Source organism: Nipponia nippon, unplaced genomic scaffold, assembly GCF_047370975.1.
Source record: "Nipponia nippon isolate SJK-2023a ecotype South Korea unplaced genomic scaffold, ASM4737097v1 scaffold_3, whole genome shotgun sequence".
NCBI classification, from domain to species: domain Eukaryota; kingdom Metazoa; phylum Chordata; class Aves; order Pelecaniformes; family Threskiornithidae; genus Nipponia; species Nipponia nippon.
The window spans coordinates 53,286,832-53,302,525 of record NW_028262347.1 but is presented as its reverse complement, the minus strand read 5'-3'; the positions used below and the strand labels follow the sequence as shown (position 1 = coordinate 53,302,525).

General features: G+C 40.4%; 1 protein-coding gene across 2 annotated transcripts in view; it reads left to right on the top strand.

Annotated features, from left to right (window-relative positions):
* Nucleotides 1–528: 528 nt before the first annotated feature.
* The window catches only part of BLTP3B (bridge-like lipid transfer protein family member 3B), a 60,032-nt gene continuing 44,866 nt past the window's right edge, over nucleotides 529–15,694 (top strand). Inside the window, exons 1-2 of one of the 2 annotated variants that reach the window (XM_087766724.1) lie at nucleotides 529–806; nucleotides 7,753–7,899. Coding sequence is in view for 1 of the 2 variants with exons in the window: in XM_087766723.1 (XP_087622849.1) it covers nucleotides 763–806 (44 nt within the window). In the remaining variant the exon portion in view is untranslated. The remainder of the gene's footprint in view (nucleotides 807–7,752; nucleotides 7,900–15,694) is intronic. The other variant, XM_087766723.1, reaches the window with a different exon arrangement.

Here is a 15,694-nt window from a genome sequence, read left to right as displayed (position 1 = left end):
AAGAGCATGACACGCAGGTATTGATGCCAAGTATTAACGCGCGTAGATAACGAGGGATTTTATCAAGAGGAAGTCTTGCTACATACTAGAACCAGGTTATTTTGTTCGTGTTGTTACACAGAATACCTTTTAGTGGCACTTTGTAACAGATTTTCAACAAAAATAACAGCCGCTACCGGTCACTCGGGGGAGAGCGGGCTGGGCGCACGGGGGTGAAGGGGAGGCGGAGGCCGGGCCCCGGGGGCACAGGCGCCACAGGCGGGAGGAGGGATGGAGCCCGGGCGGGGACGCAGGGAGACGCTTTCAGAGTTTTGGAGGTGGGAAGGGTGAGGAGGGAGGAAAGAAGCAGCTGGCGGAGGAGAGCGGAGAAAAGGCGGGCGGTGCGACCTGGGGCGGGCAGACGCTGAGGGTGGACGGCGGCGCTGACCAGACGGACGCCGGCTGCGGCGGGGAGAGGGTCTGCGAGCGAGGGCAGGAGCCGCCCCTACCCCGCCTCCGCCTCCGCCTCCGCCTGCCCGGGGCCGCCGCTCCCCGCGCGGGGCGGTGGCTCCGGGCCCGGCCCTCCCCGCCGCCGCCCCCGCCCCCCGTCACTAGGCGATGCTGCAGCCAAGATGGCGGCGGGCGCCGAGTGAGCGCGGGCGGAGGCAGCGGCTCCGCTCCCGGCGGTCTCCCCGCCTCGGGCAGGGGCAGGCGGAGGCGGAGGGATGAGGCACGTCCCCGGTCCCGGCTGGTCGTCGTGAGGGGCGCGGGCCGGCAGACAGCATGGCGGGGATTATCAAGAAGCAGATCCTGAAGCATCTCTCCAGGTCAGTGGGGCGCCGCGCCCCGGGTAGGCTGAGGGGTGGGCGGGCGGCGGCGGCGGCACCACCTCCGGTCCCGCGTCTCCCGGCGGAGAGCGGCCCCCGGGGCCTGGCGCAGGGCGGGGGGACCGGGCTTCATTCAGCCCGCGGAAGGTGGAGCTGGAGCCGCCTCCTCGGGGTGACTGGTGGAGGTGGAGGGGGAGGCCGGCTGCTCGTGTGGGGCTGCCCGGCGGTGACAGCCGCATAAATGGCCCCTAGCCCCCTCGCTCGGTGCCCGGCGGCGCGGGGGGGGCGCGCAGGGGGCTCGGTCTGCCTGGCGCAGAAAGGAGTCGCCGAGTGAGTCACCGCCGGGCGCCTCCCCGCCGGGCAGACGGTGCTCGCCCCCGCCGCACGCCGCTGAGCCGGGCCCAGCCGGGCCGAGCCGGGCGGGGGCTGCCCTGTCAGCGGGCCCGCGGCCCCCGGGAGGCGGCGGCGGCGGCGCAGCCCCTCGGCGGGGGGCGCTGACGAGGCCCGCGGGGCTCCCCCCGGAGCAGCCGGTGGCGGCGAGAAGGTGTGCGGCGGGGAGCGTGGAAAAGAAAGGGGGAACACCCCAGGCCCCGTCGTCATTCAGAGGCGGCGGGGGGGTTGACAGAAGCCGTCCCAGTTCGCTTGCTGGCTGGCGGTGAGGGAGCTCGGCGGGTGTCCTTGCAGGTCCGGTCGCGACATCTGAGCTGTTGCACACGCAGGTGACAAAGAGATGCATTCTGCTGCGCGCAAAGGGATGAAATAAGCGCGACGCTTTCTGCGTGACTGAGATCATATCTAACGTGCCTCGTGGGTTGAAACAAAAAACAAACAGAAAAAACCTACTATAAAATTTTGTAGCTGTCAATGTCGTGTGCTTGAGAGATGGAAAAACTGCAGAAAGTACACAATCTGATTGATACGATTTTAAAAAGCCACGTTACATTTCTCCCATTTTCTAAAGAGAGACAGAAACCTATTAGGTCCTTGATCTGTCATGGTACCACAGCATTGTTATTCTTCAGAGCTTGCTTTTATAAATCAAAAGATATAACCTGAAATATTGGTCCCTTATTTGCTTATTTTTTCCAAATGTTTTATTCTGGTTTTGTGTGGTGCTTCTGAAAGGTGTTTATTTTCATCAGTGCTAATAAATAGAGTAAATCAAGCAAAATGAAATGACAGGTTGTCATTTGACTGATCTGTTGATGATGCACAGGGAAAACACAATTCTCATTCCAAATCCTTTGATATCTATCTGCTAAAGATGATGTATGAAGCAGTACTAGAACAATTTTTCTCTTCCACCCCACTCATGAGTTTTGTAGCTAGGAATGCTGGTGAAGAAATCTTGTCTTCACATGAAAATAACTGAGCACTGTGCGAATGGAAATGCGATACAAAGATGTCATCAGGCTTGAGTCAGTTTTCTAATCAGAAGTGTGCGTGGAATCACTGGACTTAATTCAGTGGTACAGCTCACTTCCTATACTGCTATTTAGCAAGCTGTATTGAAAGAGAAGTGAACTCTAGTCTCTGTGCTACAGGTTAAAGTCTGAAATGTGCCCGGGAACTGGGCATGAGTAACATGAGCTGGTTTTTGTCTACTTTTTCAAATAAATAGATTAGAATTAAGTACTTTTTAATGTTGATAAGTTTGTATTTGCTTTCTTGTGTGATATGATAATGCTCATTCAACAAGACTACGTCAAATGATTGTGACAAGTTTCATCATTTTAAAAAAGCTTATGGGATATATCTAACAATCTGAGATTTGCAAGTTGAAGTTAAGGCTCATGATCCACACCATGTTGACATTAAAAGAGTGTGTTTGGTACCTAAAATATAGACAGTATTATTATTAAGCCCTTTATTATGGGTGGTGTTAATCACATGAGCGGATAATATATTTTCTCCCTGCAGAACTGGTGCCTCAATGGTTGCAGAAGTTGGTTACACAAGAAAACAGAGTTCAAGTGACACAAGCACCTGTAAATCTGGTGGCTTGTTAAATTTCAGGAACTTGTTTTTTCAACAAAAATTATAATGTTGTTCTTTATTTCAGGATTTTCTTTAGTATGTTTTATAAGTACATGATTAAGGTAGGCTTCACACACTGTTTTATTTCAGCGTGGAGCCAAATACATAAGGAATTTGCTGTCATACAGAGGGTGCCAAAGGGCACTTTCACTTTGTGCTCTATTACTATAGTGGTTCCTGTTCTGCAGTTTTCATAGTTCCTCAAAACTGATGCCTGTTTGCCATCTTCAGCAAACCAGGTATTAGTGGCAGGATTAAAATGTACTGGAAGAAGTCCATACATAATAAAGGAAGAGTGGCAAGAATTATCCTGTTATCTCAATTTACTTTCATTTTTGATGATTATATTCTCTTTGTGTTTGAACAAAGCCAAATCTAATATGTACTTCAAAGAACAAATAGAAGATATGAACTTATATCTTCAGTTACAGAGAAGTACTTCCCTTTTTTGCCACAAACCGCAGAATGGCTGAGGTTGGAAGGGATCTCTGGAGGTCATCTTGTCCAGCTCCCCCAAATCATCATTGATTTAGCAATATTTGCCATGAAGATTGCTGCAATATCTGTTACTTATGTGTTAGAAATTTTCAGCTTTCTTGCTATCTAGATACTGTATATGCAAATTTAAAAGTGTCGTGTCATTCAGCAGTGTAGTTTCCATTTAGCAGTTTGCAGTGCTTTTAGACGAACTGATATGGACACTGGTGTTGTGAAGGAGGCTTATCATTCTATGTTTGTTAGCTAGGGAAAATTTTTACATAGCTATGAGTCTTTAAGGTCTGAGAACAAGAAGAAGAGGAAGATGCAAACTGTGTTTTGGAACAGTTTTGGTATCTAAATGACTTTTCACCTTTGTAAAAGGTTTTTCTTCTTGCTATGTTACAGCTTAAGAACAGTGAAGGCAGTAGAGCTTATTTACTCAGCTTGTAACAAGCCTGTATTTTATGTCAGGATCTGGTGATGAGTTTTTAGTTTTCCCACAGTCTTTTAAAAACTTTTAAAATATAAGCTATGTCCTCTGTCTTCAACATGCGTTGCTCTTTTCCAGGGCTGTGGAAGAAAATGAGAAGGAGGGAAAGAGGGGCAACAACATACATTTTTTGTTGTTCTTCAGATTATATGGTGCTTGGCATAGGATATGAAACTAAATGCTCTCTGCTAAGCTGAAGAGATGAGTTTGTCATTTAGAGGCTTGCATTTTTATCAGTTCCATATTTTGTTAGATGTGGTTTTTGTGAATGCGGATGGTGGAGTGTCTTTATTTCATAATATACATGGCCTAAAATGAAACAAGTATCTGGATAATGGCATTATCCTTTACAAAGGTAGGAATGAGACACTGTGCCTAGGAGTCTTCTGTGTAGTGTTGGGATCACTTACTTTTACTGTCAAGGTCTTCCCCAGTGAACTGAAACTTGTGTTGAGTCTCCATATGTGCTGTTACGTGTTTTCATGGGTGAGAGATTTCTTGTTGAACAGCCCCTTTTATTGCAAGCTTTTCTGTGCACTGCTCTGCTGTGACAATAGCAGATACCCTTCAGCATTACTTTTTCCTCAGTTAGACTTTGTAGACAAGTGTATAAAACAATGGTGTTAAAGATTTCCAATAGGACTCTAGATTGCACCTATGCAAGTTCACAATAGTGTTTCTGTTATACTATCTGTGGTTATAAGGGGATCATCTCCATCACAGGGGTTTGAATCTTGGGTTGTTTGGATCCAAAATACTGACAGAGCTTGGGTGTTACTGACACAGACTTACATAAGGGGTTTTCAGGTGTGTTTTGGTTTTGGCTTTTAGTAGCATTGACTGAAATTCCTTTTCTAGTTAATGAGCGGTCTAACTGTGTCTTCTGTGTAAGTGTCTGCAATATCCATGCCTTTCTGTGAAAAACAGTTTTGTTTATCAAAATATGTCTTAAGAAACATGAAGGAAAGCTTACAAGCTTTGCCTCTACTTTGAGTTAAGTATCTCCACTGAATATGACATTCTTCATCTCAATTAGATATTAACTCTTAAGTTTACCAATGATAACACATACTTTATCTTAAAAAATTACATTCTTTGCTTGAATCTTATTTGCTATTTTCACAAAGAAAACAGTAAGAGGTTTAGAAGTGTTTGGTATGGCAGAAACCCAAATTGTTTTCAGTTTGTGTCATTAGTTAATGTTCTGCGTGAACTTAGACCTTTGCTTTTGCTCCCCTGAAGCAATAGATGTGAAAATACTAAGATTTCAATAGAAGAAAATTGCAGTAAATTTTGTGACAATTTTTTTCACCTCATAGTTGGGAAATCATTTTAAAATGCATATGAAGATTGGTTTTACAAAGAATAGCATACTAATTGTATGGATATCAGGAATCGGCTGATCCTGCTGTAAACAGTGGTATACTACATCATCTGGTACAACTTCACTGATACATATCCTACCTAAATATTTGACCTGCACATCATGCTGCTTTTATACCAGTAAGACATGCCTGTTTGGTGAGATCTGAGGTGACTCCTTTTAGAGTCTACCAATGTAACACCTTTTTCTGGCCAGAATGGGCTCGTTCCTTCCTGTAACTAAATGACCAAAATTGTTTGGATGAACTTTGAAACTTCTGCTAGTAGAAAAATAAGTAGAATTTTTGCTTATTTTCAGTTTTGTGTATTCCACTTCTGTGTCACTTCAGTTTCATGGAAGTTATCCAATTATTTTAGCCAGCCAAAGAACACAAAGTGTGTACTTTTCCTAGACTAAGCGTAAAACAGCTTCTCTCTTTGCTTGTACTGAAGATTTCACAGAGCATATTCTACATGACTGACTTTATTGGCTTGTGTAGTATGTGGGAAAATCGCAAAACACAATGTAGACGTAACTGTCTACGTTGTTCTGAATGAATCTGTGTTGAATCTGAATGAATCTGTGTTGAATCTGAATGCTTACGGAAAGCATTAGCATAATGTCTATCTAAAACAAATGCTGCACCTAGTGAAAGAACAAGTCTGAAAAAGGACAGGTAGTAAAGCAGAACTGCTTGAGACAGCAGAAGAGAACGAGGAGAAAGAGCAATTTAAAGTTTTATTAAATCCTGTATTTCTTAAATTCCCTTACATTTGAAATCCAATACTTTTTGTATTTAAGTGGAGACTTCATGCCAACAGTTTTTTTTATGTGTGAATGTGCTGGTAGTGTTCTGATGAGCATAAAGGAATCAATAAATGCTTTTTTCCAACAAAAATAAAAAACTTTCACTTTCTTCTGTTTTTGTTAGTAGTATCATATTGCATTTTAAACTTCTGTAACAGAACATCTTCCAAAAGGCCAAACTAAAATCACTGTGGTGCATTATGAAATCATAAAGGTATTTTGGAGATAAACCAGCGATAATGTGTTTTCTGGTAGAATTCTTAATCATTACATTTATTAAGACGTAATATTAAATCTTGTGTTACATTTCAGAAAGGTCTCTTAAGCTTTCAGTAGCATTTGGGTTAACAAAGCTCACAGAATTTGACTTCTAGTTTTCAGTTTGTTTTACATTATTTTTGAAATGTATTATAAATCTGGATGTTGATTCTTCAGGCATTTTATTTGTACAATTAAAGCTCTCCTGAGGCTTTGTTGAAGTTGGACAACTTTTACGTATACATAATAAAAATTAAAGCATTTGCAGAATCAACAGGAATTAATCAGCACCATTTTATGTGTATAGTATGTGATCATTTTCTTTAAATGATTCTCAGAACAGTTTCACTGGGAAGTAAATTTCAGAATGAAAATGATGTTGAAGATTACTTTGTTTTCAAGTAGCTGATACGCTAGTGTGAAGCACTCTCAGGAAAAAGGGTATTTAAATAAAGCCTGTGAGGAATAAAATTGTGTCTTATGTTCAAATGATTATGGAGTGTGTAAGAATCAAAACAAAGCCCACAGTTACATTTTTTGAAATTTGGTATTTCTCCTGCCGAAGCCTTGATGTTTTGTTGTTGGTTTTTTTTTTATATGAAAGGATTATAAAAGTATGTACTAAATAACTTTCAGAGTGAGAGGTGCCTGTTAAAGTGTACTTTGTTTTATTTTCTGCTTGCTTCTGCAAGCAGATTGGGCAAAGGAGATTAGCTAATTTTTGATGAAACATTAATGAAATTATAAAGGCTTACGGGAAGTTATTTGTTTCACAGATTCCTTGCAAATCATGAGAATAATTGCTAACAAGTAATTACACAACATATCTAGGTTTTGGCTGCTTGCAGGGGAACCCAGATTTCTCAATTGGGTAGCTCCTGCAGGAGTTCTTCTGTACACCTTTGTGGAGCTGGTGCTAACCCGGTTCAGATCTCTCCATTCTCTCCTCTTTTCATGAGAAGAAACAGGACAGGAAAAAAATCCAAGAAGTCCCATTCCCTTATGTCTGTAGAGTCATGTTTTTTTAGTGTGAATTTTGAAGAGATGAGGTTGAGACACTGTGAATAGGAACAAATACTGTGGGCTGAGAAATCTCAGGCTAGGCAAAACAAAACTGAAAAGTTGTCTCCCATTTCAAAATAAAATAATAACCTCTTACGCTGCATCTCCGGGCTACGTTTCTTCTCACATTCACAAATGTGCTTACTGAGTATCTCTGAAACCACTTGGCTGTATTATATAGACCTTTTCTGCATGACTAAAATTTTCTCCATAAGCTGTTCATCTAAACATGGCTGTGGTATTGTAGTATCAGACAGCAAGGGATATTCTCATGGGAATGTAGCATTTTACACAGGTCTGTTTCCTTTTTAGTTCTATACTGTCATGATGTGTAACAAACTGTTGTAACTGCAGTTATCTTTAGCTAAAACTCTCTTACATTATTGTATCACTCCTTTTTCCCTTTGAACTTGATCCCTTGTGTGTCCCCTGTGTCCCGTTCCCTGCAGCGATCCCAGCTGGCTCTGGTGGAGATTGGTTTGCTGTGAATATCCTTACTACCCAAATGAGTACCAGAAGCTTCTCAGAAGCCGTGGCAACTGACCACTTGCTTTCACCAGGAATAGGGGCCTTTTGTCTGAATACCTTGCCCTCAGGTAACTTCCCCTCTCCCACCTTTGTAGAGTAAATGTAAGAGGTGGTATGCATTTATATAAATTCGGGAGTGAAATGAGCTCTATAAAATGTTAATTGAATTTTCTCTCCTGTTTGTTTTTGTAACTTACAGATCTGCAAAAGAGAATTGTTTGCTATGCAGCTATAGTTTCTTTTTGTTTTGTTTCGTTTTGATTTTTTTTAAGTCCTAAACTAAATTTGCAAAACTAGTTTGTGAAGTAAATCAGCCATCCCATTATAAACATACCTTTATGTGTATTTTCTAAATGTAATCGTCTAAGTGTTTCTCAATACCTTTAGGCTATTTGACATTTGCTGTTTATCATTTACACCTACTTAATTCCTTTTCATAACTTGATGTTTAATATCTCTGTATTGATAGATATTTGAAGGATTGGTCAGCTTTTTACCTAGTTTGCATAAGAGAATAGCTGATTTTTTTTTTTAATTAAAATAATCCTTAGAGTTAATTGTTTAGTGAAAAGCTTATTTTCTTGTGAGTTCTGATCAGTTAGCATTAAAAAGATATCTGCTAATGTCATATAAATAAATGATGCAGTTTCCGAAAGGCAGATGTTGTCATGCTTTTACATTGCACCATTATTTCTTGATTTTAAATTTATAAAGTTATTTTGCATCAAGTGGCTTTTCTTTGCATTAGGTACAGAATGTTGTATTTTGAGTGGAATTTAATCGTTATCAAGTATAAGCAAATTCTCAAAATGTGAGGTGTTATTTTTGCAGCCTACAATGTGGAAGTTGCATATACCTTGCCACATATGGTTTAGTATATTAAGGATTTTATGTTATCTTGTACTCAACATATGCATTAAGGTCTGTGTGTACAGGATAGTCATGTTTGAAACAAGTTTTTGGGGTTTGATAATATTGACCATTTCTGTGCTTGTGTAAGTGATATGGGACAAGATTCACGGAATAGAAAAGTTAATATCGGTCTGTGTGAGGATTTATCATAAAAGAAAGAGAAATTGCTTGAGCAATATTTTACTTACAAGATGATTATCATTCATGCAGTGTAAGCTCCTCATTTATGCACAGTGCTCGGCTATGTCTGAGCAGATCTGCTGCATGAGACATAATTAAATAATAGCCATTGATGACAGCAGCTGTTTCAGTTCTGCCTGTACCCAAAGAGCAACCAATACAGTTTTTCCAAATGGAAAGAAAATGATTTTCTGTATGTACTACTACAGAACTAACTAGGGGAAGCTTTATATACTGTGAAGAATGTTGGTAGGGATGTCAGTATTTGAGAAAGTATGGAATGGGTCCTGGAGTGCACGGATAAGTGTACCAAGCTGTCTTCAGGAAGTCAGCTAGAGTAGGAGTCCACGCTGAAGTCCTTCTGTGTTGTGATGAAATGGAAGCAATTATTTGGAAAGCATCAGCAAAGCAGATGTACTATTCAGCGCTCCACCTCCTAGGATGGGAGAGATAAGGGAGATGGTGTGACACTGCACCAGATGCCTTCCACAAGTATGGGCTGGTTGTTGATTCAGGGTCCTAATTAGTGATTTGCCTGGAAAGGAAGATCTGTCTTTAGACTGTGATAAGACAAAAGGCCTGATGAGTGTTAGGTTGTTCAGGTCCTGTATAGTAGCCTGAAAAGTCCCACCTGAAGCTGTAGGGTTGTAGGTAGTGTTTTGGACTTGTCTAGTGTGCTATAACTTGTGGCCAGCTGAGAGCAGTAGGTCCAGGCTGGGTGCGCAAACAGGGGAATGCCCTGTCTTGCTTCAGAGGGCTGGCCCGTGAGCACCTTTGCAAGATGCTGCGCAGCAGATCATGCAGATCCTCTCCATGCTGGACATCCAGCAGGCCATGCAGGGTTTTCCATCTTGCACTCAGCCACCAAATACACACCTGACAATTCTACAGAAGTTAAGGTGTGATTTAAAAAGAGCACGCAGGCATTCGTGTGGGGTGGCCATATTACCCATGGGTAAAGGGGTGATACCCTCTGTACAAATTGATGTTGGAGGGTGTAAGAAAGTGCCAGTCAGGTATCATAGGCAGTGAGGGGTGTACTTGAAAAGTTTGGTGGCAGGTGTAGCTGCTGCAGTTGGTATTGCCATTTTGGCGTCCCCTGTGATTCCCTATAGCTTGCAGAATGAGGGAATGGTAGCCCTTGCAGTTTATCTACAGATAGGGGCTTCTTGGGAGGAAACTGCATGGCATTTGGGAATCCATGCAGGACACAGTATTGCTGATACAGATGACTTCTGGATAAAGGCTGGAGAACAGCCTCTCAGACCACCAAAGTTATGTCTGCTATGGACTTGCCTACTGGTTACCCACTGGCTGCTGACAATGGTGGTGAGATTTTACAGTGGTGTGACAATGCTCTCTTCCTGGTGCAGACTGTGACAGTGCCATTGTTTGTGGGAGGTTTTTTGTCCAGAAATATTAAAATTTATCCTCACAAGTGCTTATTTTCAACCTAATGTACTATGAATATTCTTAAGTAAAGAACTTAAGTGTTTATGTGTCAGAGTGTGTCTGGTTAATCCTACTATGTTGTAGGCATAAAAGGTATTGCCTCTCCCTCCAAACCCTACCACAAGTGCCTTAATTTTTTTTTTCTTTTTAAATTCTTTTAAGCTTTTGATTTTGGTACTGTGTTTTATCCTGATGTTTTCATGGGCATTAAAATGTTCTGCAATGAATGTTTCCTTCTACTGGCTTTAAATGTTCTCTTTTAGTTTTGTGTGTGTTTCTGTTCTTAGGTTAAGATAAACGAGCATCCAATTAACTTTTTGTGCAGTGTTCATTACTTTGTTGTTAATGTCTTTGTTTATCCTCTCTGTTTCTAAATTAGTTTTAATATTTTCAGAAATGGATATAGTGTCCAAGATGAGGGTATGCCATCATATTTTGTGGTGATATTTAGTACTACTTACCATTCATTTTTTATACATAGAAGTACTTTAACCTTCATGTATCCCAGGCAGTTTTTCATCAGTTGTCTCTTATCTTCCAGCTTTATTTCCTAAAAACGTATCTTTCACTTAGAACCCAGTAGTTTCCATGAATTATATCGTCAGATTTGTTCAGTATCTTGCATCATCAATGAGTCAGCTGTTGCTGCAAAGCCATTTGCTGATGTCTTGGGTTCCTTAGAAGGTCAGTTTTCTGTGGATTTGATGAATGTGACTTTAATGTTACCTGTCAACTTTTACACATTTTAACTCAGCCTGCAGAGCTACAAGTCATTTACTCCAAATCTTACATAAACCATAGTTAATGGTTTCTTGCTGGATGAAATACTACTTTAATACACTGCACTAAAATTAGGACATCTCTAGGACAGCCAGGATTCACTCAAAGGTTTCTGTTACTTCACAGTTCACCAACCTTTTCTAAGGCATTACGAAATATATTCAGTGCCTTTGGATTTCTACATATCCTTTGGACATATTAGATATTGTTGCTCTTGCAGTCTTCTGACCAATTTCTACTAACCTTAAGCCTTTACTGTATAGTTAATTTTTGTAGCAGCTTTTGTGATGCTTTTTGGTTGAAGTTTTTTAAAGTACCAAGAGAAGGTATCAGTTGCTTGATTCTAATCTTGTTTCATAGGTCTGAAGGATTAAAATAGACTTCTTCTACAGAAGTTTGGTTTTTGTACTTGTGTTTTTTCCCTGGTCTATCACACCCATGCAAAATTTTCATTAATGCCTTACTGTTTCAATAAAGGTCAATCACTTGTTGCATCTGTAAAGTCTGTCTTTGGTCTGTCTGCCATTTACTTAACGGCAGCTAAATCTTTAATCGTGTATGACTGTAGTCTGTCTCACCTTTTCTTTTCTCTCCTGTCATACCTGGATCAAGAAGGGAATGCTACTAAGAACTCTTCTGAATGTCATTGTGCTTAATGTTAATGGTATGTAGAGTTGTTTTTTAATCTAGGGGGTCTGTCTTTTTCTCATCTAGGACTTGCTGCCATCTAAATAGATCTAAGCATCTGGGTACTTTGGACTTAACTAATGATGTGCTGCCACAAGGAAAAGTATAGCAATGCTCCTGAACTCAGTATTTGCAGGTGATGTTTTGTTCCTGAGACACTGTTATTTCTTCTGGCTACAGGAAAGAAAGTATGAGAAAGGAAATTGTTATGATGCCTGCAGCACACTATTTGCTGTGACTTTTCTTTTTTTTTTTCCTTATTTAAAGCTGGGAAGGATTTAGATTTTTTTTTTTTTCCAGGTCAAACCAGTTACTGAAAATCAGCTTTGATTTGTGGTGTTACACCAGATGAGAGGAGCTCACTCATAACAGTACACGCTCTGGTGATCCCAATGCTTTGTTTCTGTGGCAGATATGACAAAGAGTTAGTTCTGTTCCTCTTCTATTTAAGCAGGAAGTCTTAAAATTTCAAGTAGTACAGTGAGCAGAATGATAGTAGACCTCCTTCTCTCTGTTGCCTAGAGTCATGGGAAACCAATATCTTCCTCAGAAACTCAATTGAAAAAATGCTGGTTTTCTTGCTTCAGAAATCATACAGAGTTCCTTAGTGATCTAATAGCATGGTTCAGCCAGGTGGAACAGGAAAAAAACCCCAGTTATCTTTCTGTTCCATTTCTGCCTTCAACTGTTGACACAGTTGCCAGTGCTTGGTAGGACATGCTTTTCTTTTTTTGGAACTGGTTGTTTTGAACCATACATCTTTTTAAGGAGTTGTAGTTCATAACAAGGAGATAAGCAAAACATGTGGCACATATTATGATTTAATAGTCTGTTGTGATTAGAGCATACATGTAGGATTAAATTGCTGAAGGAATTTTATTTAAAAAGCAGGGGAGGCATATGGTAGAGCCAGGTGGAAGAGATTGTATATTCAGTAGATGTGCAAAACAGCTGAGAATCCTGTATCCACATGCAATCCAGACTTCCGTTATTCCTCTGTTAAATCCAGAGGTTGGAGTTTCTGTTGATGAACTTGACAAGGCATCTGGTATTCTCTCCAGACCTTTGTGGAGTGCTGCTCTAAGCTTCATGTGGTCTGTGGCCTTCATTATACAAACCATAAGCTTGTGCTTTCAGAGGAGTGTTTTCCCCTGTATTCTCTACTGTTTTTTGTTTTTGTTTTGTTTTGTTTTGTTTGTTTTTAGTTTCACTTCATGGCCATCTTCTCCGCAAGCATGGTGGAGTGCTCCATTCAGAGTGCCAAGCCTGCATTGTCACAAACAAACATTAGAAAATAAATTTTTTCCCTTGCCTGAAATATTTATCTTCTGTGTAGATTTTTAGTTGTTTTAGAGAGAAAAGAACTAAAAGAACTGTTGTGGTCCTGACAAAATACAATGATAGTAACTTATTACTCTACATATGATTCTTAGTCCTGTGCTGTTATTGTGCAGTCTTTTACACTTTTCACTAAACTCTTAGTCTGTACTCTCAATTAAAGTTGAACCATCTATCTAACTGCATAGTAATATTTAATGTGCATGTGTGTGTGTATATATATAGAGATATACATATATACCCAAGGGAGCTATGTCAAGCTGCTTGTGATATTGATAACTTCATATTGCTGGATTCTTGCATTTAAAGTGTAAAATATTTTATAGCATTAGTCTACCTTATAGAATTGAATATTAAAACTTAATTGAAATTCATGAGATCAGATATAGTAATTCAAACCTCAAATTGTATGTTTTGAGAAAGGAAGGGTAGTTTATGAAATGAAAACTAAATCCGTGAAAACAGTTTTGCTAAGAATATCTTGTGGTATTAGCAAACCAAGTATGTATTGTCTCAATAACAATGATATCTTACTGCCACAGCATAACAGTGTAACAGAAAGCTTTGGTGAACTCAACCATGTCCTTTATTTCTGTTCCTCTTGCCCTTCCCTTTTACTTTTCTCTGTTCTGCTTTATTCATTTCTTGTACCGAGTAGTGGGTATTAACACTCAGCCTGCTCCCTGGAAAAGGAATGTAAGTCAGGAGTTCATGGGATGTTGTGTAGGCAAATGGCCCTGTTGTCGAGGCCTCTGCTCCCAGTTTGACCTAGTTTTTAAGGAGTGATTAACTCATACTAAGGAATGAACACCAGGGTGAAAAACAAATGGCAAGCTGGCGGGGAGCTGTTTGCTTGCGCCAAGACAGAGAGAAGAACATGTGCATGTCATGAAGTTGGTGACATTGTTAGTTCTGAGTAGTTATATGAAAAGCTCATAGAGAATTTTTAAATGTTTTTCCCCAAAGATTTCTAATCATGAAATATCTTGACAGGAGCAAAGATTTCTAATTACTATGTATTCAGAATTACATGATTCTACCCTAATTTTATGGGAACTGCCTCTCTGCTTTACATAAAAATTGTATCATAAATATGATAGCCTAATAAGTTCTCAAAGTTGAAGCAATTAAGCATTCTAGGTTACAGTGCTGACTAAGAAACACAGTAGTTCTTTAGATATAGAGATAACTTGCCAACCTCCAAAGCCATGCTGCCTCCTCCTTAGATTTTGCCTGGCAATAAATATTAGAAAACTCCTCCAACACTAGAATATTTAGAATAATATTAACATTTAATTTAATAATAAAATTAAAAGTTATTAGTATTAAAATACTAAATTGCAGATTTTATCTGGGTAACAATTTTGTCAGTGATGATTATACCAACTCATGGCAAGCTCGCTAGAAGTTGCACTAGACGCATGTCAGTGTGTCTGTGGTACATCTTCTCCCTGAGTCTCTGTTGACTGAGTGCGAAGCACACCAGAAAGAAGAGTCAAAGTACTCTGGCTCAGCGGGGCATGTCCTGGTTTGATGTACCGTGGGATCCTAGAACAATACCGTTTGGAGAGTTGTGGTTGCCCTAAGGCTTTTTTACATTTTTAATTCAAAATGCTGTTATTGTTTGACTCTTCTTTTAATTTTATGCATGAAGATCTGAATTCTTGTAAATTCTAACTAATGGGTATGATCTCACTATGTTTTGCAGGGCTAGCTGCCCAAATAGGCCAACTTCTAATTTTTTAGTTTTTAAGTTAGAGGCCACTGTATAAAACTAAAAGGTTTTCCTGCAAGTGGTATGAAATGGTTCTAAAGTGCTGAAAATATCCAACAGGCAAACAAAAGTGTGTTCTATGGAACAACTGAGTTTAGAAGGAGCTGGGAACTGGCACAGAAACTTAAAGCGTTGGCATCCTCAGTGGAAAACTGGCTCTGGACAAAGCAGATGTGGTTGTTGTATATTATGAAGTTACTATGGGTTTTGGGGAAATGCCACAGTCTCCTCAGCATCCACTCATCAGTCACATTCCAGCCATGGAAGTGGAAGGAAGAGATCTGCTGCTAGAGATGCCTACACCTGCAATACCTTCTTACAACTCACCTGTTAAGAATTTCTTTATGTGACTCTTGAAATGAAGGGTGTAGTCTTACAGGTGGAGATCCTCTTATGCTGGTCTGTGCTGAATGAAGCAGCACTCAGAGCATTTTTGCTTTTGCTGACTGCAGGAGAGCTAACAAATTCAAAGCAACACTTTCAGAAGAATTAAAAAAAACATGTAGAAATGGGGGAAAAATGATGCTCCTTGTTGAGATTGCTTTCCTTGTCCTTCTGCTCATTGTTGGGAGGGACTGGCTCCTATTTTGTCTGTTTGAAGGGTATCGGAAGTAACTCAAGATTGACTTTGCTATCTCCATTCTCCTCCTTAATGGTATTTTGGTGTCTTTTGCACTGTGACGTTTGGAAACCTGTTACTGTAGATCCTCTGGATTTCGCTGTGATGTGTCTGCAGTTGA